The sequence below is a fragment of the Macaca fascicularis genome, chromosome 2 (genome assembly GCF_037993035.2).
Source record: "Macaca fascicularis isolate 582-1 chromosome 2, T2T-MFA8v1.1".
Taxonomy (NCBI): Eukaryota; Metazoa; Chordata; class Mammalia; order Primates; family Cercopithecidae; genus Macaca; species Macaca fascicularis.
Window position 1 is genome coordinate 96,829,685 of NC_088376.1, and position 22,602 is coordinate 96,852,286.

At 39.1% G+C, this 22,602-nt stretch overlaps 1 protein-coding gene across 6 annotated transcripts in view; it reads left to right on the top strand.

Moving 5' to 3' along the window:
• The window catches only part of VPS8 (VPS8 subunit of CORVET complex), a 302,825-nt gene that overhangs the window by 143,097 nt on the left and 137,126 nt on the right, over nucleotides 1–22,602 (top strand). For all 6 annotated transcript variants that reach the window (XM_065540320.1, XM_065540319.1, XM_065540318.1 and 3 more), the window contains 5 exons: nucleotides 1,620–1,671; nucleotides 11,485–11,527; nucleotides 12,953–13,025; nucleotides 13,327–13,446; nucleotides 18,284–18,355. In XM_065540320.1, coding sequence (XP_065396392.1) covers nucleotides 1,620–1,671; nucleotides 11,485–11,527; nucleotides 12,953–13,025; nucleotides 13,327–13,446; nucleotides 18,284–18,355 — 360 coding nt within the window. The remainder of the gene's footprint in view (nucleotides 1–1,619; nucleotides 1,672–11,484; nucleotides 11,528–12,952; nucleotides 13,026–13,326; nucleotides 13,447–18,283; nucleotides 18,356–22,602) is intronic.

Genomic DNA, 22,602 nt, shown 5'->3' on the forward strand with positions numbered 1-22,602 from the left:
CCTCCTAGCCCAATGCTTTATTATAGTGTCCCTCAAAAAAATCAGGCCTCTGCTGAAGGCATCCAGTCGACCATTTTGCTAATTTATTGCCATCCAAAACTATCTTCAGTATTAAGAAGTCAGCATTCTATGATAGTTCAGGCTTCTTTAAGCACGTTAAGTTTGGTAGGGTGAGTACCCCTCTAATTCATAATCCTTCAATTTTGGTTGCACTTCTCTTCTAGTTTCTAAAATTAGTCCCCCACCCCTCTACCCCTGGTTTTGGGGGTTTGGCCCTGATTGTCTGTAATGTCAAGTATTTTTTTTGTCTTGAACACCTCTCAGCTGCTGCTTCATTAGGGTCCAGTAGTTCCCTGAAAAAGACTCGTCAGCTGCCTCCTCAGTGAGGTCCAGTGCCTCCCTGCATGCCACAACTAAGCCACAATTCAGAAGAATTAATGTAGTTTCTAGTTTTGCTTAAATTAATCCCTCAAAACAGATTCTATTTTGATGCATTCTGCATTGACAAGATGATTGCTGTATTTTTGTTACGTTGCTTTTGAAATTTTTGTTTTGCATCGGTTTTGTATTCCTCATATTAAAATCTGGTTTGCATTTATACTGATACATCTCAAATGGAACACTGAGCTATTGAGGTTACCTTGTTTTGTGTTCGAAGTGTTTAAAGTTTAGCTATTTTGGTACTTAAAGAGGTCTGAATTAAGAGAGAGTGTCCTGTCTCTTGACATTGTCTAGATTTTTTAGAATGAAAGAGTGTCATCACATTTGAGATGACTACCATAGGAAACTTTCCTTTTTTCTAGTTTTGGCTAAGGTGTCTTGAGTTGGGAGGAAAAACTTTTTATTTACCAATTTGGGTCCCAGAGGTGGGAGGTACAGGGAAAGAACTGAAGGCTATGAATTAACTGACAATATACAGATTAACAGGAGAAAAGATAAGGATTATTCACATATGTGCAGGAACACTCAGTAATAAGCATCTCAGCTGAGTAGCCAGAGGTAGAGGTTTATATACCAGCTTAACAAAAACGAGGGTAGCAGGTAGTTAGGTCTTCAGTGGGAAAGCATGGAAAGTTCTTTTGGGCTTTTTGATGCTAATTGACAGCTGAATTTGCATTTCCTGATGCTAAGGATCCATTTTTTCTCAAATAGGAATCTCCCTCTGAAGGGGGATCCATGGCAGCTATATATTTGGGAGCCTCTGCTTAAGTTTAGGTGGTATTTCTTTCTGTGGCTGCTGGTTAGGTATTTTCAGTTTAAAGTCATCTCTGTTACCACTTTAGTGGGACATCCTTTCACTTGCTTCCTAGCTTTTAAAAGAATAAAGCTTTTAAGAACCAAAGGATACTTTGTATCAAAATTATAATCTCAGCTAAGCCCTTTATGTAACTGGTATGTATTAAATAGGTTTTTTCGGTGAGGAATATGACAACAGTGATTGTTTCTCAGTGACCCTTCTAAACATTTCATGTACAGATTAAAGGTTTTCATGTTTAATCCTAATGGTAAATGACTAATTCTGTCAGCGAATGGTGATGAATAGCATAAGATTCTTGATTATTTTTTAAATAATATCATTTGAGATGATGGTGATTGTTTTCCTATTACTTTTAATACAGAAACTTTTCAGAGTCATTGCTCCTCCTCTGAATGCTGGAAGAACGCTAACAGGTATTTATTTTCTAAGCCTTAATTTTTTGCTTTCCTGTATTTAAGGTATTATTTAAATGTTATAAAATTCTCCAATTATATGTGTGTAGTGTGAATGTTGGTAATCATGTGCAATCATGTAACACCACCATAATCAAGCTGTAGAAGGAGCCATAGCCTCTCATACTAAAAAGTTACCTCCTTCCCCTTTGTACTTGATCCTTCCCCCACAGCCCTGCTCTGGGCAGTCACTGATCTACTTTCTGTCACTACACTTCATGTGAATGGAATTATGTACTATGTAATCTTTGGTGTTTTATTTCTTTCATTTAACGTGCATGAAGCATAATATTTTTGAGAGTCATCTATGTTGTTTTATGTATATTAATATTTTGTTTCCTTTTACCACTAAATGATATTCCATGGATTGAATATACCATAAACTGTTTAATCACTCACCGCTTCATGGATATTTGAGTTGCTTTCAGTTTGGGACTACTATGAATAATATAATGCTGCTACAACATTTGCGGACAAGTTTTTTTTTTTTTTAGTTAAACTTTTTGAGATACATGCAGTTGTAAGAAATGGCACATAGAGATCCTAAATAGTCTTTACATAGTTTCCTCAGTGATAACATCTTGCAAAAATAAAGTACAGTATCACAACTGGATATTCATATTTAATTCATATTGATAAAGTCAAGATACTGAAAACTTTCATTACCTCAAGTATCCCCCCTTGTTCTCTTACCCTCCATTCCTGACCACTAGCTGTAAGTTTCTGTGTGGACAAATGTGTTCATTTTCTTGGGCAAATACCTAAGGTTGGAATGGCTGGATTGTATGGTAAATATATGTTTTACTTTCTAAGCTACTGCTATATGGTTTTTCCAAATGCTGTACCATTTCTTATCAACAGTATTTGAGAGTTCCAGTTTTTCCACATCCTTGCAAGCACTTGATACTGTCAGTGTTTTAAATCTTCTTAAAACTTTAGCCATTCTAGTAAATAATGGCATTTCATTATTATTTTAATTTTTATTCTCTGATCATTAGTGATGTTAATCGTTTTTTCATGTGCTTGTTTAGCCATTCACATATCTTTTGTGACTCGTCTGTTTAAATATTTCGTCCTTTTCCTTTTTTTAATCGGTGGAGATGATCTGGGGTTGTCTTCATATTACTGAATTATTAAGAGTTCCCAAGCTGGCCAGGCGTGGTGGCTCATGCCTGTAATCCCAGCACTTTGGGAGGCCCAGGCAGGCAGATCACGAGGTCAGAAGTTCAAGACCAGCCTGGCCAATATGGTGAAACCCCGTCTCTACCAAAAATATAAAAATTGGCTGGGTGTGGTGGTGGGCGCCTGTAGTCCCAGCTACTCAGGAGGCTGAGGCAGAAGAATTGCTTGAACCCGGGAGGCAGAGGTTGCAGTGAGCTGAGATCACGCCATTGCACTCCAGCCTGGGTGACAGAGCGAGACTCTGTCTCAAAAGAAAAAAAAAACAGAGTTGCCAAGGTAGTGAGCTTACCATCAGAGTCTGGAAGAGTTTTTTATGTAGTCCGGATATAAGCCCTTTTCCAGTATGTTTGGCAAAAATTTTAACCCTTATCCATAGCTTGCTTTTTTATTTTCTTAGCCATGTTTTTCAAAGAGCAAAATTTTTTAATTTTCATGAAGTTCATCTTATTAATTTTTTTGTCATTTAGGCTTTTGGTATTCTGTTTAAGAAATCTTGGTTCAATTTAGTGACATAAATATTTTCTCCCACATTTTCTTGTAGAAATTTAATAGTTTTAACCTCTTGTATTTAGGCCTATAATTCATTTTGAGTTAATGTTTATAAATGATGCAAGGTGAAGTTCAAGGATTTTTTTCCGTACAGCTATCAGTTGTTCCTGTAAGTCTTACCATTTATTGCTAAGATTATCTTATTTCCATTGAATTACCTTGACACCTTTATGAAGAGTCAAGTGACCGTGGAACTGTGGGTGTGTTTCTGTGGTCTCTTCAGTTCTATTGAGCTGTATGTCTATCCTTGTCCAGTAATACACTGTCTTGCTTCTTGTAACTTCATAGTAAGTCTCAAAATCACATATTTTAAGTCCTACAATATTGTTTTTCTTTTTCAAAATTGGCTTATCTAGTCCAGGTTCTTTGCCATTCTATATAAACGTTAAAATCAGCTCATCAGTTTTTTTTTAAAAAACTCGTTTGATTTTCTTTGAGATTGCATTGACGCTATCGATTAATTTGGAGAGAGAATTGCTATCTTAACACTGTAGAATTTTGTAATGTATGAATGTGATATGTTTTTCTATTTTTATCTTTTTAAAATTAATTTTCTTTTAGAGACAGAGTCTCATTCTGTCAGTCAGGCTGGAGTACAGTGGTGTGATCATAGTTCATTGTAGCCTCAAACTTATGGGATCAAGTGATCCTCCTGCCTCAGCCTCCCAAGTAGCTGGTACTACAGGCCACCATGCCCTGCTGAATTAAAAAAAAAAAATTCTTAAGACAGGGTCTTGCTATGTTGCCCAGGCTGATCTTGAACTCCTGGCCTCAAGCAATCCTCCCACCTCAGCCTCCCAAGTAGCTGAGATTATAGGTGTGAGTCAGCCACTGTACCCAGGTTATTTTGGTCTTAAAGTCACTTTGCTTTCCACTTTTCTGCAGAAAAGGCAGCTGGGATTTTCATAAGGATTGCTTTGAATCTGTATATCAATTTTATTACTATCCTAATATTACCAAATCTTTCAGTTCATGAACACAGCATATCTTTTCATTTTATTTAGGTCTTCATTACTTTTTTTTCAATGATATTTTGCAGTTTTTAATGTATAGGTCATATACTTCCTAAGTATTTTATTCACCTTGATGCTCTTATAAATGGAATTGTTTTCTTAATTTTATTTTCAGGGTATTAATTGCTAGTGTGAAATAGGATGTTAATTGCTAGTGTGATTTTTGTATATTGACCTTGTATCCTACGTCCTTGCTGTATTCATTTATTAGTTCTAATTTTTAAAGTTAATTTCTTAGAACTTGCTAAGGAAAATATAGATTATGTCATCTGCAAATAAAAATAATTATACTTTTTTCTTTCTAATCTAGATGCCTTTGTTTTTATTCCCTAATTGGGCCGGCTACACCCACTAACACAGTGTTGAACAAAAGTGGCAAGAATGGATGTCTTATTTTCTTGATACTGGGGGAAAGCACTCAATATTTCATCATTAAATTTGATGTAGATAGTCTTACCCATTCAATGAAGTTTTCTTTACCCAGTTTGAGTGTTTCTAACATGAAAGACTGTTGGATTTAACAGATGCTTTTTCTGCATCTGTTAAGATTATCTTGTGGATTTTGTCCTTTATTTTATTGATATGATCTATTTAATTCTGTATGTTAAGCCAACCTTGCATTCTTGGGATAAATCTCACTTGGTATATAATGTTTTAACTATGTTGCTGGATTCAGTTTGCTACTATTTCTCAAGGATTTGTGTGTCTATATTCATAAGAGATATTGTTCTACAGTTTTGTTTTCTTTTGATATCTTGTTATCAAAAGAATACCAGTGTTGTTATTAGTGTGTCTTGGTATTTTTGCCTCATAGAATGAGTTAGGAAGTATTCTCTCTTATTTTTTGGAAGAGTTTGTGAAGGATTAGTGTTAACTTTTTTAATGTTTGGTAGAATTCAATATGAAGCCATGTGGGCCTGGGCTTTTCTTTATTGGAAGTTTTAACATTATTAGTTGTTTTGGTCTGTTTTGTGCTGCTGTAACAGAATACCTAAGACTGGGTAAGACAAACTTATGTCTTACAGTTCTGGTGGCTGAGAAGTCCAAAATCCAGGTGCTGGCACCTGGTGTCTCATGAAGGCCTTCTTGCTGTGTCCTCACGTGGTGGAAGTTGGAAGGGCAAGTGGGAACAAACATTGTGTCCTCACTTGGCAGAAGAGTGGAAAAATAGTGAACCCAGGCCTGTTAACCCAGGCCTCAGTCTGTTTAGAAAATTTATCTTCCCAAGGTTAAGGATGCACCGGTGACACAGCCTCAGGGTCCTAACGACACGTGTCTGAGATGGGCAGCTTGCTTTTATACATTTTAGGAAGACATGAGACATCCATCGATATGTTTAAGATGTACGTTGGTTCAGTCTGGTAAGGCAGGACAACTCGAAGTGAGGGCTTCCAGGTTAGAAGTAGGTCAGAGACAAAAGGTTGCATTCTTTTGAGTCCTTGATCAGCCTTCCACTGAATACACAATTTAGTCTGGCTCAGTGAATCTCCATTTTTACATAAACAATAGGTCAGAGGAATCAATTAGATATGCATTTGTCTCAGGTGAGCCTCAAAGGGATGACTTTGAGTTCTGTCTACCCTTTGTCCACAAGGAATTTCCTTGTGGGTAAATTGTGAGGGAGGTATGTAGCTTCTTATCTTTGTAGCTGTCTTATTTAGGGATAGAATGGGATCAGGTTTGCCTGACATTAGTTCCCAGCTTGACTTTTCCCTTTGGCTTAGTGATTTTGGGGTCACAAGATTTATTTTCCTTTCACAAGTCTCTCCCAGCATATGCTGACCTTGAAGGACCCTTCATTTAAAATAATCTGCATACCATGGTGCCATATTTTGGGGTGAAATTCTCTGGGCTTCTTTGTCTGTTAGGTCTATTTGCTTATAGTTTTGTTCAAGTCTTCTATTTCCTGTTCATCTTCTACTGATTGTTCTGTTTTTGAAAGTGGGATATTGAAGTCTCCAAATATTGTTGAATTGTCCCTCTCTCACTTTAATCCTATCAGTTCTTGCTTCATTTTATCTTGGAATTTTCAGTTCTTTGGCAGGCAGTTTAGAATTCTGCTGTAGCCTTCCCTTCCTGCCTGCACAGAGCTGCAAAGTCAGCCATGGGTTATAAATTAGGGCCTTTGAGAATTTCCCTGGGTATGTGCAAAGCCCTTTATATGCATACACCCTTTTAGAATTCCAGGAATATGTTAGAACTTTTCAAAAGCCCCCGCAGATCTCCCGTTCTCCAGTTTTTCCTTTTAAGGTTTTTGGTGCACCACTTATTAGTCCCAACTACTAACACTGTCTCAGCCCGCTATAATGTTGAACAATGGCACTGACTGTTTCCACAAATGTCCTGGGGATAGTGCTGTTCCCACAGAGTGAGTTCTGAGTTAGGGCAAAAAAAAGATAAGCCCTGAAAATGGAGCTTTTAAGTCAGCTGCCAGATAGGTCAAGTAGTGACAATTTTCTGAGGATGGGGCATTTGAGGGGCTACAAGATTGACACAGGAATTTTCTCTCGGCCTTTTGCCGGACGTGCAGCAGGGGCACCCTGTCTACTTGGCCTGCTGCGCTCAGCCCCTTGTGGGAGGGAGCACATGAGCAAGCGAGTATGGGATCTGGCTGGCCACTCCAAGCGCTGACACAGGAGCAAGCTCCATGTGAGGCCCGTGGCCTTGAGGGGAATGCAGCAGCACCCAGACAAGGGTGCCCACAACCCTGAAGCCCCAGATGGGGTGTTAGTGTGCTAATTAGCTCTTTCAGTTTTACCATCCACAGCCTGATGGAAGGCAGCATGTTAGCAGTTGGTCGGCCCCTGGCCCCATTGTGTGGGGTGGCTGCCCTTTGCCAGCGAAAGCAAAAGGCCAGTGTAACAGCCTTTCTGGGTACCTGCACTTGGTGGCTCCCCAGCTCTTGTCCAGCATCCAAGAAGAATGAGGATACGCTGACAATTGAAGAGTGAGCAAGGTGGGGAGTTTTATTGAGTGATGAAATGGCTTTCTGCAGAGAGGGGATGCGGGGGTGGTCCCGCTACCCGAAGGCGGGAAAGTCCCCTCAATGTGGTGAGTCTGGGGCTACTATGGGCTCAGAATAGGGGAGGGACAGGCCATAGCAGTATTGGAAAAGGCAACATTCAGTTAGTTAAAAGACATTATTCAGAAAGAATCAACTGGGAGAGGATGTGCAAACAGAAACAGAAGTTCTCACTCCATGTTGCAGATTTCATCCGCGACCAGTAATCTGGTCTTTTAGCCTTCAGGCTGTTTTTTGGCTTGAAGGTGGGGTTTCACGAGGGACCCGCCCCTATCTGCCTAGGCATTTGGCTGCCTCCTGTCGCTATCAAACCCGCTGTGTTCTACTTGTTTTCACAGCTGCCCAAGTTGTAAGGCAATAATTAATTTTCAAAACTACAGTAGAGTTGGAGAAAGGGAGATGGCAATACATAAAGTTAAAACTCTAAAATTCACTGGTCTTCCTGAGATTCAGGCATTTTTCTGAATAAATTTTCCTCAGATTATGGCAAATTTTTAGTTAATTTCAAGAGTTCTGAAAAAGCCAATTTGACAGTTTTTACCAGTATTAGTATTGCTTTTATGGAGGAGATTTTTGCAGGTCCTTACCCCACCACTTCTGAGGTCTGTTTCTCTGGGTTTTGACTGTGTTCTGTTTGGTCTTTTTTCCTCTCTGTTTTTCACCTTGGATGATTTCTATTCTCTTCCTTCTGATTCATTTGCTCTTAACTCCTTCATGTCAATTCAACTGTTAAATCTGCTCAGTGATTTTTTATGTTCAACAGTTATATTTTTCAGTCTAATTTCCATTTAGTTCTTGTTTCTGTTTTCTCTGCTGCAACTCTTCATTTATCTGTTGAAATTTTCATGCACTGAAACCATTTCTTTTGCTTAAGGATAATTATAATAGTGCTTTAAAATCTTTGCTTGTTCTCACATTTTGTTCATCTCAGGATTGGATTCGATTCACTTTTAAGAAAAATATGTTTTATTTTCACGGTTTTTCATGTTGGGTAATTTTGGACTGTATCTGGATATTATGAATGTTACATCGTGTGGAGAGTATGCGTTCTCCAGTGAATATTCTTCTCCGTTGTTCTATCAGGTATTTTTCACCACTGAGTATTGTTTTCCATTGTTTTATCAGATAATTTTCTTGGTGGGCTTGAACTGCAAACTGTCTCTCTTGTGCAGCTGCAGTCTCTCCTCAGGTCATTTCTGGATGGCTGATCTGCTTTGATTCTGATCCACACGCATGGTTCAGGGGTCAGTCAGTGATGAGGGTAGACAGAGTTTGGGGATCCTTCCTCTTTCTCGTTCCTTTGCAAGATTCTCCTAATTTTTAAACTGTGTATGTTTCTTAACTTCACGTTTCCCTTGCCAGAAAGATTGTTGCTTTTTCCGTGATGGCCTCCAGCTCTGCTGTGCTTGCCACACAGACAGCACTTAGACCTGGGCCGAAAGCCACAGAGGTGGTAATTTACTTGTACAGCTAACTCCCGATCTCCGCTTCTCCAAATGAAGGAACTCTCCACCAGAGCCCATGTGCTTCTCTCCTCACTCCAAAACCTTCAGAGAGGGAGCTCCATTCTTGATCCTGGTTTTTTGTCTTTGACTAAGCTGCTTTGAGTCTTTTTCCTGTGTGCTGGTTTAGTAAATGGATCCTCTCCAGGTGTGGGCAGACAGTTTGGGGATCTCCTCTTTGATTCTTTCACTTTTGGGATTCCCCAACTCCCTTCCCTATTCATGGTTTCCTGACCTCACTTTTCCAATCCCCCGCCCCCACCCCCATGCCAGGGAGATTAGGGCCTTTCCATGCCTCCCTGTGTGTCTGATCCCCTGCCCCCACCCCCGTGCCAGGAAGGTTAGGGGCCTTTCTATGCCTCCCTATGTGTGCAATTCAGAGTACGCTTACTCAGGGACAGGCCAGCAGGAAGAACAGTGTGACTGCCTGTCTCTCCTCCCCCAGATGAGGCTGAAGTCCCCACCAGCTCATGCTTGTGCTCACTCCCCAGTAACTCATTAGTAACTTCAGGTAGTTCCTTTCTGTATGATGTCCAGGTTTTGTCATTTTTTTACTATAAGGGTGGGGGTGGGGGAGTCATTTGATAGTCTTAACTTCCTGTACCTGATAGTAGCCCTGAACCTAATCTTTTTGAAGCAAATTTGAAAATTGCCTTTCGCATCTATATCTACCAGAAATGAAAGTGGAGAATTAAAATGTGTGAATGGAAGTGATGATCTTTTATAATGAAAAGCTGTCTAAAAGAAGATATTGGGAAGAGAAAGGTTGTAGAAAATTAAGTACTATGTCAGTTCATTTCAGCAATTTACTAATTACCTACTTATGTGCCAGACACTATACTCGATGCTAGAAATACAGAAATGTCACAGACTCTGCTCATAAGAAGCTTACAGTAGTGGAATAATGGAGATGGGTAGGTTAAACAAATACATTTAACTCTCGCTAGGAATATCATGAGCTAGATATATTCTGCCTGAGATTTCCAGCAAGAAAGGTGTGTAAATCAAAAAATGTCTGAGACAAGTCTCAATCAGTTTAGAGGCTTATTTTACCATGGTTGAGAGAGAGACACACTGGGAGAAAGAGACACAAGCTACAGTAGGATCTTCAGCTTGTGCTTTTTCCACAGAGGATTTCGAGAACTTCAGGGTTTAAGGATTAGAGAGGGGGCAAGAGGGAAAAGAGGAACACTTAATTATGTATTTGTCTCATGCTCAGTAAATCTGCATTTTACAGAAGGTAAAGTAAACATAGAATAGGGGAAGAAGTCAAATATGCATTTGTCTTGGGATGGGCTGAGGAATAATTTCTAGTCTTATCTTTGTCCAGTGCTTGTGAACATCAGCTATTAATTTACATTGTCAGGATGAGGGAGGCCGGCTGGGGAGACATGGCCTTCTATCTTGCAGCAATCTGTTTAGGAACCAAAGGGAGCCAGATTTTTCGTTTATTTGTTTTTGTTTTTGTTTTTTACATGACTCAGTTCCGAAGCTTAACTTTTCCTTTTGGCATAGTGAGTTTGGGGTCCTGAAACTTTTTTTTTCTTTCACTGGTGTTTATCTAGTTAGCCAATAAACATTAAGTTGTTATGCCATGCAGGTGATGATCACCATGTGTCATACTAGTTGATTTGAATCAAATAACATTTGGAACAGAAGCAAAATGTAATTATTCATACATTTGGAGCAATTCAAGTTTACATGCACTAACAACATTGCAGATTTTGAGTATTTGTGAAAGATTACTGATAAAGTTAAAGGTATACACTTGCTTGCATTATATCCAGGATTCATATATCAAAAATAGAAACTACAGCTCTTCATTATTGCCAACCACAGATTCCCATCATCTGTGCGCTATCGGCGTTCCCAGCCACTTCACCCTGTTGATGCTCCTGCTCCATTCTGTGTTGCCCTTGACCCCTTGGCTTCAAACTTTGTCATATTATCTTTCTGATTTCTTTAGTCAGAGAACAGGCTCGCATCACAAGATGGCAGAATCTTACATTTTTATGTAACTTAGAATAGAAAGGGCCCTAAAGATCATTTAGTTTAATTCTGTTACTTTAAACATTTGGGAACAATGGCCTTTTCAGCCCTAGAGCACTGTGGGTGGTGAAAGTCCATATTACAAATAAGAACACAGTATGGTTATGCCTTAATATTAATTAATTGGTTCTGATGTACAGTTCATCAACTCATTGCCTGCCCTACACCTTCCCTTGGTCCCAAGTTAGTGGTTAGGCCAACAATACATAGATCTCTACCCTCAGATCTATTCCTTCTACATCTATCTTTAAATAGCTTATATTGCTCTTATCTGTGAGAAGAATCTGATGGAAACTCAAAAGCTAATAAAGTGGTCTTATCTCAACTTCCTGTTATTTGGGAATATATTTACCTCACTGTAAATGCCAAGTTTTATTTTTCTGTTTCTACATAAAGATTATTTTTCTGAAAAGGTTTTGAGAGAAAATTGCTGAAGATACTTCTCTTTCTATTTTAGATGAACAAGTTGTTATGGGCAATAAGCTTCTTGTATATATTAGGTAAGATCATTTTACTTATTCATCTGCATGTATGTTCTTTCTATATTTCTCCTATATTTTTAGAGATACTATGATCTCTTATCTATATAGTACTTTTCATTTTTCACAATTCTTTTATGTAGAGCAGTGGTTCTCAACCATGGATGATTCTGTCTCCTACTCCCTGGAGATGTTTGGCAACATCTAGAGACATTTTTGGTTGGTATAACTAGGGCTAGAGAAGGGGTGCTACTGGTATCTAGTGGGCAGAGGCCAAGGATGCTGCTAAGCAGCATACAACGCACACAGTAGTCCCCACAACAAAGAATTATCTGGCCCGAAATATCAGTAGGGCTGAGGTTGAGAAACTTTGGTGTTGAAACCCGGGTTTTTTACGTTTACTAGTGACAACTATGTGGGATGTGTGTTGTGTCTATATATGAGGACAAGAGACTTTTTCAGATCATGAAAAAGTTAGTAACAGAGGTAAAACTAGAATGTTTATCCCCGGACTTCTGGAGCAGAGTTCATTCCAGTAGACTGTGCCAGCTCAGAATTGAGCCCTGATAGAACTTTTAGGTAGACGGCTATTTGGCAGGAAGGTGGCAGAACCTAGCAGAACGTCATTTTAGCTCATATCTAACGAGTTAACTTTGAAACCTGTTTCACACTTGTTACATTGATTTTTTAGTGTGAAAGAAATATGCATTTACTTAGTGCTTTATCATCTGTACTTTAAACTCTTCAAAATATGCTGGTGTCCAGTTGTCTCCAATCTAACACTGAAAATTGTAGTTCAAAAAGGTTTAAAATTTGCCCCCTCCCCACCTCCAAAAATAGAAAGAAGGTAGACATGTTCAGATGACATTTGTAGTAATTCAACTCACAAGGCAAGTCTTTAGCCATGAAGAAGGTTTGATTTGGAGGTAAAACTGTAGGGTAAATTTCTCTTCAGATTCTAACTCTCCCTGGTTTGTCCTGTCGCAGACATTTTCCAGACATTTAGCCTAGCTCTTTCCCCATCTTTAATACCGTTGTTAGAGCCCCTGGTTTAACAGTATCTGAGAATGCCAGGCTTCTAACAGGTTTATCGTAGTATAATGGTGCCATTAGGCACTATCTTTCTAGACGCTGGGTATGAGGCCTTTAGAAGTCCGTCTTCATTCCTTCTTGTCCCTTTAATAGAGCATTGGTTTTTCTTAGGAAACATATGAAGAAATGAAAGCTCCTACTCAGTCACAGGATGCATTACCTCACCCCCCTATCTGTTGCCCACGTTTTCTAAACTGGGTGTCATCTTGACCTGCTTTGGAACATGACCTGACAAAAGCTGAGCCTACTTAACAAATTGAACTAGTATCTCAAGTTTGAGAAACAATGTGTTAACTCGCTTGAAAGTTATCTGCTTTACAAGTCACCAGATCCATTCTCATTCTTTTCTTCCAGCTGTTGTCTAGCAGGTCGTGCCTATCCCCTTGGTGACATCCCTGAAGATCTTGTTCCCTTGGTTAAAAACCAGGTTGGTACTATTTTCATAGCCTTTTGACTGTTCTCCGTCTCTTGTTAAGATGCACTGAAGACAAATTGCAGTTGAGGCTTCCACGTGTGTCAGGAGCTATCGCCTGTTACAGGAGAGAACTTATACACTATTACTAAAGTCAATAATTAGAGCTGAGAGAGAATTTAAGAGAGAACTTAAAATATAGTAGCAATTTAAACTGAATTCAGCCTGCCTTTATTTTATCCAAATGGAAATCACTGCTTCAGCAGGATACTTTGTAAGGTGAGAAAATAATCAACATTTTTTTTCCAACTTTCAGGTTTTTGAATTTCTAATTCGCCTGCATTCAGCAGAGGCTTCTCCTGAGGAAGAAATCTATCCTTACATTCGGACTTTGCTACATTTTGACACAAGAGAATTTCTCAATGTATTGGCACTGGTAAGAGATAGTCTTATTTTGAGGTGTTTTCAAAGAAGACAGAGCAATAATTTTTTGGTGGGGCGCGGTGGCTCAACGCCTGTAATCCCAACACTTTGGCAGGCCGAGGCGGGCAGATCACCTGAGGTCAGGAGTTCCAGACCAGCCTGGCCAACATGGCAAAACCCCATCTCTACTAATAATACAAAACTTAGCCGGGCATGGTGGTGGGCGCCTGTATCCCAGCTACTTAGGAGGCTGAGGCACGAGAATTGCTTGAACCTGGGAGCCGGAGGTTGCAGTGAGCTGAGATTGTGCCATTGCACTCCAGCCTGAGCTACAAAGAGAGACTCTCTCAAAAAAAGAAAAAAGACAAAGCAATATTTTTTAATAGAAAAATCATAATTATTATGCAGGTATAGATTTTATGCACTAGCAGTAAGTCAGGGTTTCAAATGTTTAATTTTGCTGTGCCACCCATTTTTTTTTCTCTAGTTCTTTGCCTTCCTCCCTTCCTCCCCTCTTCCTCCCTCCCTCCTTCTATCCCTCCCTCCTTCCCTCCCTCTCTCCTTCTCTCTCTTTCTCCCTCTCTCTCTAACACACACTCATCAAAAAGTTAAGGAGAACTGAGTTAGATGTAGTGCATCTTTGATTTCATAAATTATATTGCCTGGCATACTAAATATGGAAGGGAGATGTTGAAGGAGATGTGGTAGTGATGATAGTAAAAATAGCTGGAGTTGAAATGGAACATGGAAGCTTTTTGCTGAAAAAACACCCTTATACATGTTCAATTAGGGATGAATATGTACAATTTGGGTGAGCCAGGTTGTCCGTGAAAATGCCCCTGGGGAACAATTAGATAAAACATAATATATCTTCTGAATTAAATAGTATTATAGTTGTTTTTTGAAAAACTTTTGATATTATGGAAAATGCTTATATTATAGCGTTTAGCAAAAGTAGCAGGCACACAAATATGCAAAACACACATGTACACAGTATTTGGAGAAAAAAAGGATGGAAATACACCTAAATATTAATAGTGATTCACTCTGTGAGATGAAGCAAATTTCCCTAATAAGCATATACTACTTTTATAAATTGAATTATATAAATATAATAAACTATTATTTTAAAACGGTAAGTACTCATGAGAAGGTTATTATCATTTGAATTGGTTTAATTTGAAAATCTGACATCAGAAGTAGTAACTTTAATTGCATAGAACGAAGGGAAGGAGAAACTTAGAAGTCAGATGTAGTTGGTTTAGGAAATTTTAAATGTCCAGAGGGGAACATAAAGGTAGTTGGTGACTGACACATAGGAAAAAAAGAAACAGGAAGTGATGGGGCAGAAAGAGTGTTAGAGAAAACAAAGAACTTAATGTAATTCTTATTTCTTTAAGGGCTGTGGTAGCACCGAAACACATGTGGAATTATGCTGATGTCTGAATTATGACACTGGGATTTATAGTAAGGCTGCAAAACAATCTCTGATTTGGTTGACAAAAATTTGAGTTCATGGCGTATCCCACGTACTATCCTCATTAGGGCATGCAGCCTTGGCCAACAAGATATAAACTTTGCTTTTGTGGAGGAAGAGGATCCAGACTTGTAGATAAATAATTATAGCACAGTGTAATACATGCCTTAGGGGAAGTACAGGATGCTATAGGAACACTTAATGAGGGGCACCTAATGGAGCGTTAGGGAATGTTTCTTAGATAAAATGGTGTCTACACTGAGTCTGAATAGAAGTTAGTCAGGGGAAGGGTAGGAAAAAATATTGTAGGCAGAGGGCTGAATATTTTAAAAAGCCTGGAAATGAGACAGAGCAACGAGTATTCAAGTAATTGAAAAAAATTCAATATAGCTGCATCTTTTAAGTATAAGGAGAAGTGCAGAGAGAAACAAATCCAGAGAGGCAGGCAGATAACGAGTTTTGTAATCTGCAGTAAAAAATCTGGACTTCCTTCCCTTCCTTCCTTCCCTCCCTCCCTCCCTCCCCTCCCTCCCTCCCTCCCCTCCCTCCCCTCCTTCCCTTCTTTCCCTCCCTTCCTTCCCTCCCTTCCTCCTTCCCTCTCTCCCTCCCTCCCTCCTTCCCTCTCTCCCTCTCTCCTTCCCTCCTTCCCTCATTTTTGAGGTGGAGCTTCGCTCTTGTCTCCCAGGCTAGAGTGCAATGGCACGGTCTTGGCTCACTGCAACCTCTGCCTCCCAGGTTCAAGTGATTTTCCTGCCTCAGCCTCCCCAGTAGCCAGGATCATAGATGCACATCACCATGCCTGGCTAATTTTTGTATTTTTAGTAGAGACGGGGTTTCACCATGTTGGCCAAGATGGTCTGGAACTCCTGACCTCAGGTGATCTGCCCCCCTTGATCTCCCAAAGTGCTGGGATTACAGGCATAAGCCACCACCCCTGGCCATAATTTGGACTTTATACTATAGCAGTTGGTAGCCATTGAAGCCTTTTAGGAAGGAAAATATATTAATTTTATACTTTAAAAACATTCCCTCTAACTCTTGTGTCTTAGTCAGTTTGAGCTACTATAACAAAATGCCATAGATTGGGTGGCTCACAAACAACAGAAATGTATTTCTCACAGTTCTAGAGTCTGGGAAGTCCAAGATCAAGGTGCTGGCAGATTCTGTTGGTTTAGGCACACCTCCGAGAGGCTTACCTCCTAAAACCATCACATTGGTGATAGGTTCTCAACATGAATTTGGGGGCATACAAATGGATTGAAATGAGATAAGATGGAGGCAGGGAGATCTGTTAGTAAATTTTGTAGTAATCTAAATAGAAGATAATGGTGGCTTAAATTAGGGCAGTGACAGTGGGGATACCGAGATGTGAAAGGATTTGAAAGATATTTTAAGAGGCAAATCAGCCTCATAAAGAAGAAGAATCTGTGATGGAGGCCATATGTAGCCCCAAAGCCACAAATATTTACTGTCTGGCTCTTTACAGAGAATGTTGACCCCTGGATTAGGAGTTAGCTTGCTATCATTATTTTACAGAAACCCCATAGTAATTTGTAAAGTACTACAGAAATAATTTTTAATGTCCAAATGCACAGATGACTTACAACTTGGGTTTTAGGTCTACCTTTGTACTTCAGAAACTGTAATTCTCCATTAGGACATCTTTGCATATTAGTCCTCTAGTAAACATCCATAGTTAAAAGCATTTTTGTGGGATGATAATGGTCTAACAATGTGCCATTTTGGTGGCAGATGTTAACTACCACCAAAATAGTCATGAAGCATATCATAATATTCACACCGTAGTGTATTACCAGTTAATTATGTTCACAGAATCATACTATCAGTGTCTGTTTCAAAGGAGTGACTACGTGCTGCCAAAAGGAAAATGGTGAAGGAAATTCTTTTTTACTTGCTGTCACTGCTGTAGTTTTTAAATGCATGTGTTAATTCTCCATGGTTTTGTTTTTTAGTTGAATAGCACTTGTATTAGCAGATGGTACTTTCCCTTTGTACCTGTAGAGTGATATCTCACTTTAGCAGGCAGGGATGGGTGTCTATGTATGTGTGTGTTTGTTGTTCTCATGAATCCGAAGATAGAACTGAGAGAGACTTTGTAGTCTGTCTTCCTGTCTTCAGTCAGAGTCATATTTAACCCATATATACATCAGAATAACTTCTATTTGAGCTTTCCACAGTGAGTTCCTACAGTCTCCTTGGTAACTCGTTTCAGCATTTCCCAGCTACCTGGCAGTAAAGCAGACTAGCTAAAAAAAAAAGTCTAGAATATTTTGTTTTTCTGTGCATCAAACAGGAGAGGGAAGGGAAGGACATGCTAATAAGAGAACAGCTTGAACAAAGGTGCTTTGGAGAAACTGGGGGAAATTCAGGCCCATTTGAAGAACAGTAATTACTCTTGTTTGAACAGGACTATGATGTCTTGAAAGTTCATGGCTGTTAAATTCCTTTTTATTTTTAGTCTACTGGGACAATGTGTAGTTCATTTTCTTGTTTCAAGGAAATAGCAATAAATTAGCGCTATGTGGATTTAAACATTTCTCAGAATCAAATGAACTAAGTGAAAACCATAGGAACGATCTTTAAGTCTTTCATCATTCTTACTGTTCAGTAAAAATTTTCATTTCAATTTTTTGATAGTGGACATAATCTCATTTTTTTCACATATACTATATGTACTACTTTTTTTGTGACATGCTGTTATATACTGACAAACAGAATCTGGTATTGTAATTTATTGTGATGCATATTATATTCAAAGTATTTTGGCTCTGCTTGATCAGTTACATAAAATGAAAGTTGCCATAGTTGGCAGTGTTTTGAGATCAGTAAGTAGGCTTGATAATTTTAACTTTTTTACCATAATAATTTTTTTAATGCTATCTTTGGACATCATTTTTCTTAATTGTCATGAAAATTATGAAAGTTATTTTTATGACACTTAATAAACTGGGTCTCAGTTATTTCCAAATAACATAGACTGAATGATGGCTGAACATGTATTTTATCCCTCTGTTCTCAAACCTTTGCTCCCAAATTACCTCTTTTTGTTAGTGTTATCTCTCTCTCTTTTTTCTTTTTTTTTCTTATGGACTTTGCCTTCCTTCCTTTCTCAAATTCTTATTTGTGATTTTTTTTTTTTAAGTCTCAGAGTACTGTGCAATATTAAATACCGTAGCTTCCTACTTGACTCACTAAAAATAACGTCACTCAAGGTGTATAAGACAAGTTTAATGAGGAATAGTTATCTTATTTGGGAAATTACTTGGATTTTACTAACAAGAATTTGATAACTTGTTTTCTTTTACAATGTGCAAATAATAATTACTTTTAAACATTTATTTCTCCCTTTTAGACTTTTGAAGATTTTAAAAATGACAAGCAAGCTGTGGAATATCAACAGCGAATTGTGGATATTTTGTTGAAAGTAAGTATTCAAAGAATACATGTCTTTATATGATATTTATATTAAGATAGTTGAGTTTTTTTATAGCAGGTTATAAAATCTTGTTAAGTGGTTTCTTGGACTCATATCTTAAAATTTTATTATGGTGTCTTTGTCCTCAAGAGCTGAATTAAGTACTAATCATTTATTTAAAAAAAATTTTAGTGTATGTTAGCTTTAGACTGGGGACCAGAATAGAGAGCCCTACTGTGAGAAAGGCATATGGTGATAATTGCTATATTAGTATGATTTACATGTAATAATAGAGACTAACTTCAAAGTGCTTTGAGAAAACAATGTGAAGAATCTTCCTCTGTCTCATACCAACTTCACTTTGTTGCTAAGGCAGTGCCGTATTCTGTCATGGCACTGAGATGTTGGATGACACTTAAGAATGATTTGAGGCACAGAGAAATGATCATCCCAGTATAAATCTAATTAGATTCAGCAGAAAGCTATTTTGAGATTGATGCTGTTGCTAATGAAGAATGCAGGGGAAGGTTCTTTTCTTTTCCATCTGCATGACTTCAGGCAGGCCAGTTTCCTCTTGTAGTTGAAAGCTTAGAGTTTTTATTTTGTTCATTTGACTGTAAAATAGAGTTTTCAACATTAAAAGAAAGAATTATTGTGGACAAGAGACCAGAATTCAGGTGTTTTCTAGTTGTACATAACATCAAAATATTACATTTATACTCATTCTGTATAATTTCCAAAGCATATTTATATACATTATTTCTTTTGTGCTATCAGTTAATATTAATTTAACCTTGTAAGACAGGCAGTGATGATTATGAGAACAGGATTGCTAACCTGTCAGATAATGCCAGTTTGATTCAGATGGCTAATATGGAGAATTTTCACCTAGATTTGTTCCCAATCTATGTCCTCCTTTAATTTGTGATCTTGCCTTTCTTCTACCTAATATTCTTCTGTGGCTTCCTATTGGTCATTTAGAATTAAGTTCTGCTGTGAGTGAGAGAAAACTCAAAATAACAGTAGTTTAATTGTGATAGGAATTAATTTTTCTCATAGAAGTCTGGAAGTAGGCTACCTGGTCTACTAGAGTGACTTCATAAACTTCTCAGGGACGCAGATTCCTTCTGTCTTAGTATTACACTTAGTATATGATTTCTGTCTTTCCATCCAGAATGGCTGCTGAGGCTCCTGCCATTACCTCTGCATTCTAGCCACGTAGAGAAAAATGAAGAAACAAAGAAAATGTTCCCTCTCCTTAAGGAAACTTCTTAAAAGCTGTGTAATACAATTCTGCTTACACCATATGAGGCTCCTTAGTTGGTGGGGGAGATGGAGAAACATTGTCTGTATTCTTGGTAACCATGTGCTTAGCTAAACATGAGTTCTTTTTTTTTTTTCTTCTCCTTCTTCTTCTTCTTCTTCTTCTTCCTCCTCCTCCTCCCCCTCCTCCTCCTCCCCCTCCTCCTCCTCCCCCTCCTCCTCCTCCCCCTCCTCCTCCCCCTCCTCCTCCTCCCCCTCCTCCTCCCCCTCCTCCTCCCCCTCCTCCTCCTCCCCCTCCTCCTCCCCCTCCTCCTCCTCCCCCTCCTCCTCCCCCTCCTCCTCCCCCTCCTCCTCCCCCTCCTCCTCCTCCCCCTCCTCCTCCTCCCCCTCCTCCTCCTCCCCCTCCTCCTCCTCCCCCTCCTTCTCCTCCCCCTCCTCCTCCTTCCCCTCCTTCTCCTCTTCTTCTTCCTCCTCCTCCTCCTTCTTCTTCCTTCTTCTTCCTTCTTTTTCTTCTTTCTTCCCTCCTCCTTCTCCTCCTCCTCCTCCTTTTTGAGACTGAGTCTTGCTCTGTTGCCCAGGCTAGAGTGCAGTGGCACGATCTCAGCTCCCTACACCCTCCATCTCCTGGCTTTGAGCGATTCTCCTGCCTCAGCCTCCAGAGTAGCTAGAATTAGAGGCGCCTGCCACCATACCCAGCTAATTTCTGTATTTTTAGTAAAGACGGGGTTTTCACCATGTTGGCCAGGTTAGTCTCAAACTCCTGACCTCAGGTAATCTGCCCGCCTCAGGCTCCCAAAGTGCTGGGATTACAGGTGTGAGCCACTGCGCCCAGCCTTGAGGAGTTCTGTTTCTAAGGAAGGAAGACTAGATGTTGGAGCATAAGTAATAGTTTCTGCCATACCCGTCTAAACTGTTGAATATCCAAGATCCCTCTATATTTTCTGGTCCTGACTAGGTCTCTATAACTGGTCCCTTCTCTCATCCACCTTGTCATCCTTCCCCACACACCTTGTATTACGTACCCTCAACCATATTAAATTATTAGAATTCACTAGACTCTCTGTGGTGTGTTCATGGTTTATGTTCTTTGCAAGGGTTTTCTTTCAGCCTGTCATGCCTTTTCCTTTCCTTTCACTGACTGGCAAGTTCCTAATCATTTTCCAAGACTTAACTGAAATATCATCTATGAGAAACTCTTTTGAACACTCTCCCACACATCTAGGTTGATTAGTTGGCTCCTTGTCTGTGCTCAGCCAACACTTTATGCTTCAGTTAGCACACTGTAGTGTCATATTTACATATTTTCTTATCTGTCTTATCTAGACTTGAGCTTCTTGAATGTAGAGACTGAGGATTATTCTAATTATTATTATTATTATAATATTTGGTCATTGTTTTAGCCTGCTTAGAACAGATCCAGCACAATGCCTGTAACCCAGTAGGTGTCAGGTAAATGTAAGTTGGTTAAATTGCAATTTGAGTTTAAAACTATACTAAGTTGGAAGAGTAATCCAAATGAAGAGAAAGCTCCACAAGTACTTGACTATTCCTGTTGGTGACTTGCCATTCTTGTATGTTGTCTTGATAGTGTTTACCTTGGGTCAGTGAAGAATGAGCTTTGGAGATTATTTTTCTCATTTCTAGTGCTAGAGATATGCTAATTGGTTAAAGTGTACTTGTGAGGGAGCCAGTGAGAGGAGGAGTATAGGCAGTGACCAGAGAACAGGCCAATGGGTGTTATCATGTGTGCTGAATGGCTGCAGAGAGGAAACATCTATTAATTTGTGACTTCTTACATTGCCCGGAAAATTTGTAAGCATGGTCTCTGAAAGAGGCCAAAGAAGAAATGGAAAGGAAATGGCCTTTTGTAGGATAATAACCAATTAGAAACTCGTTGAGGTGATGAGGGACTTCTTTTATATATATATATATATATATATATATATATATATATATATATATATATATATATATGATAGAGTTTTTATAACTTGAAATACCCACATATTCTAATAATGAGTATGCACTTGGCAAGCAATGATTACTGGACTAAAAGCAAAAAGGGTAAAAGAAAGGGATGTAAGAGGAAGTAGGTCAAAAGCTAGGGAATGTTGTATAATGGGAGAAACCTGGTGCTTTATCTTTGTGTGGAGGATGGAAGGAGGGAACTTGGAACTTTTTGATAGATGTGTGAGGGTACTATACCCTAATTTGTTGTAGAGTTGCCCCCATGAACTCAGCTCGCTCAAAACAGTACGTGGTGGTCTTCCCTCCCCCACTTCTGTATTCTCTCTGTTAATAGCATCATTATCCCACCTGCCAATCAGGCTCAAAGTCTGTCCTTTTTCATTGCTCCTTGAACCACATGGTTCCACGCATAGAAATAATTGTCCTGTCCCCACTCTCTCTGCCTCTTTCCATTTTCATGATCACTGCCCTACTTAAGAGCCCTTTGGTCTCTCCCTTAGACTCCTGCAGTCGCTTGTATCTTGCTCTCCCTGCCTTGTGTTTCTTTCTTCTGTTAATTTTATCCCATGCACTGCTGATCGGATAATTTTCCTAAGCACAGTACTGGTCATGATCAACCCCCCTGGTGGAACATGTTTAGTAGCTCGCCAGTTTTCTATAGAATACATTCCAGATTCCTTAGGATGACATTTGAGGCCTCATCTTCCCTTTTAATCTATTGTTTCCCTCTTCCTGCATGCTGCTGCATTCTAATAAATATTGTTGTTCCCCCTAACAATTGTGTGTTTTTCTGTGTCCATGATTTTGCTCTCACTCTTCTCTTTGCCAGGTTTGCCTTTTCTATTGACATTTCCCCTTGTCAAAATTTCTGCACAGGCTTTAAAACTTAGCTTCAAAGCTATTCTTCTCATTTCTTTTCAAATTCCCTCTCTAACCAGTTGAATTAAAATTTTAATCATTTGTGCCTTTATAATAGCAGTCATTATATTATGCCTTTTGTTTAAGATGTGTCTGTCTTTTCTTTC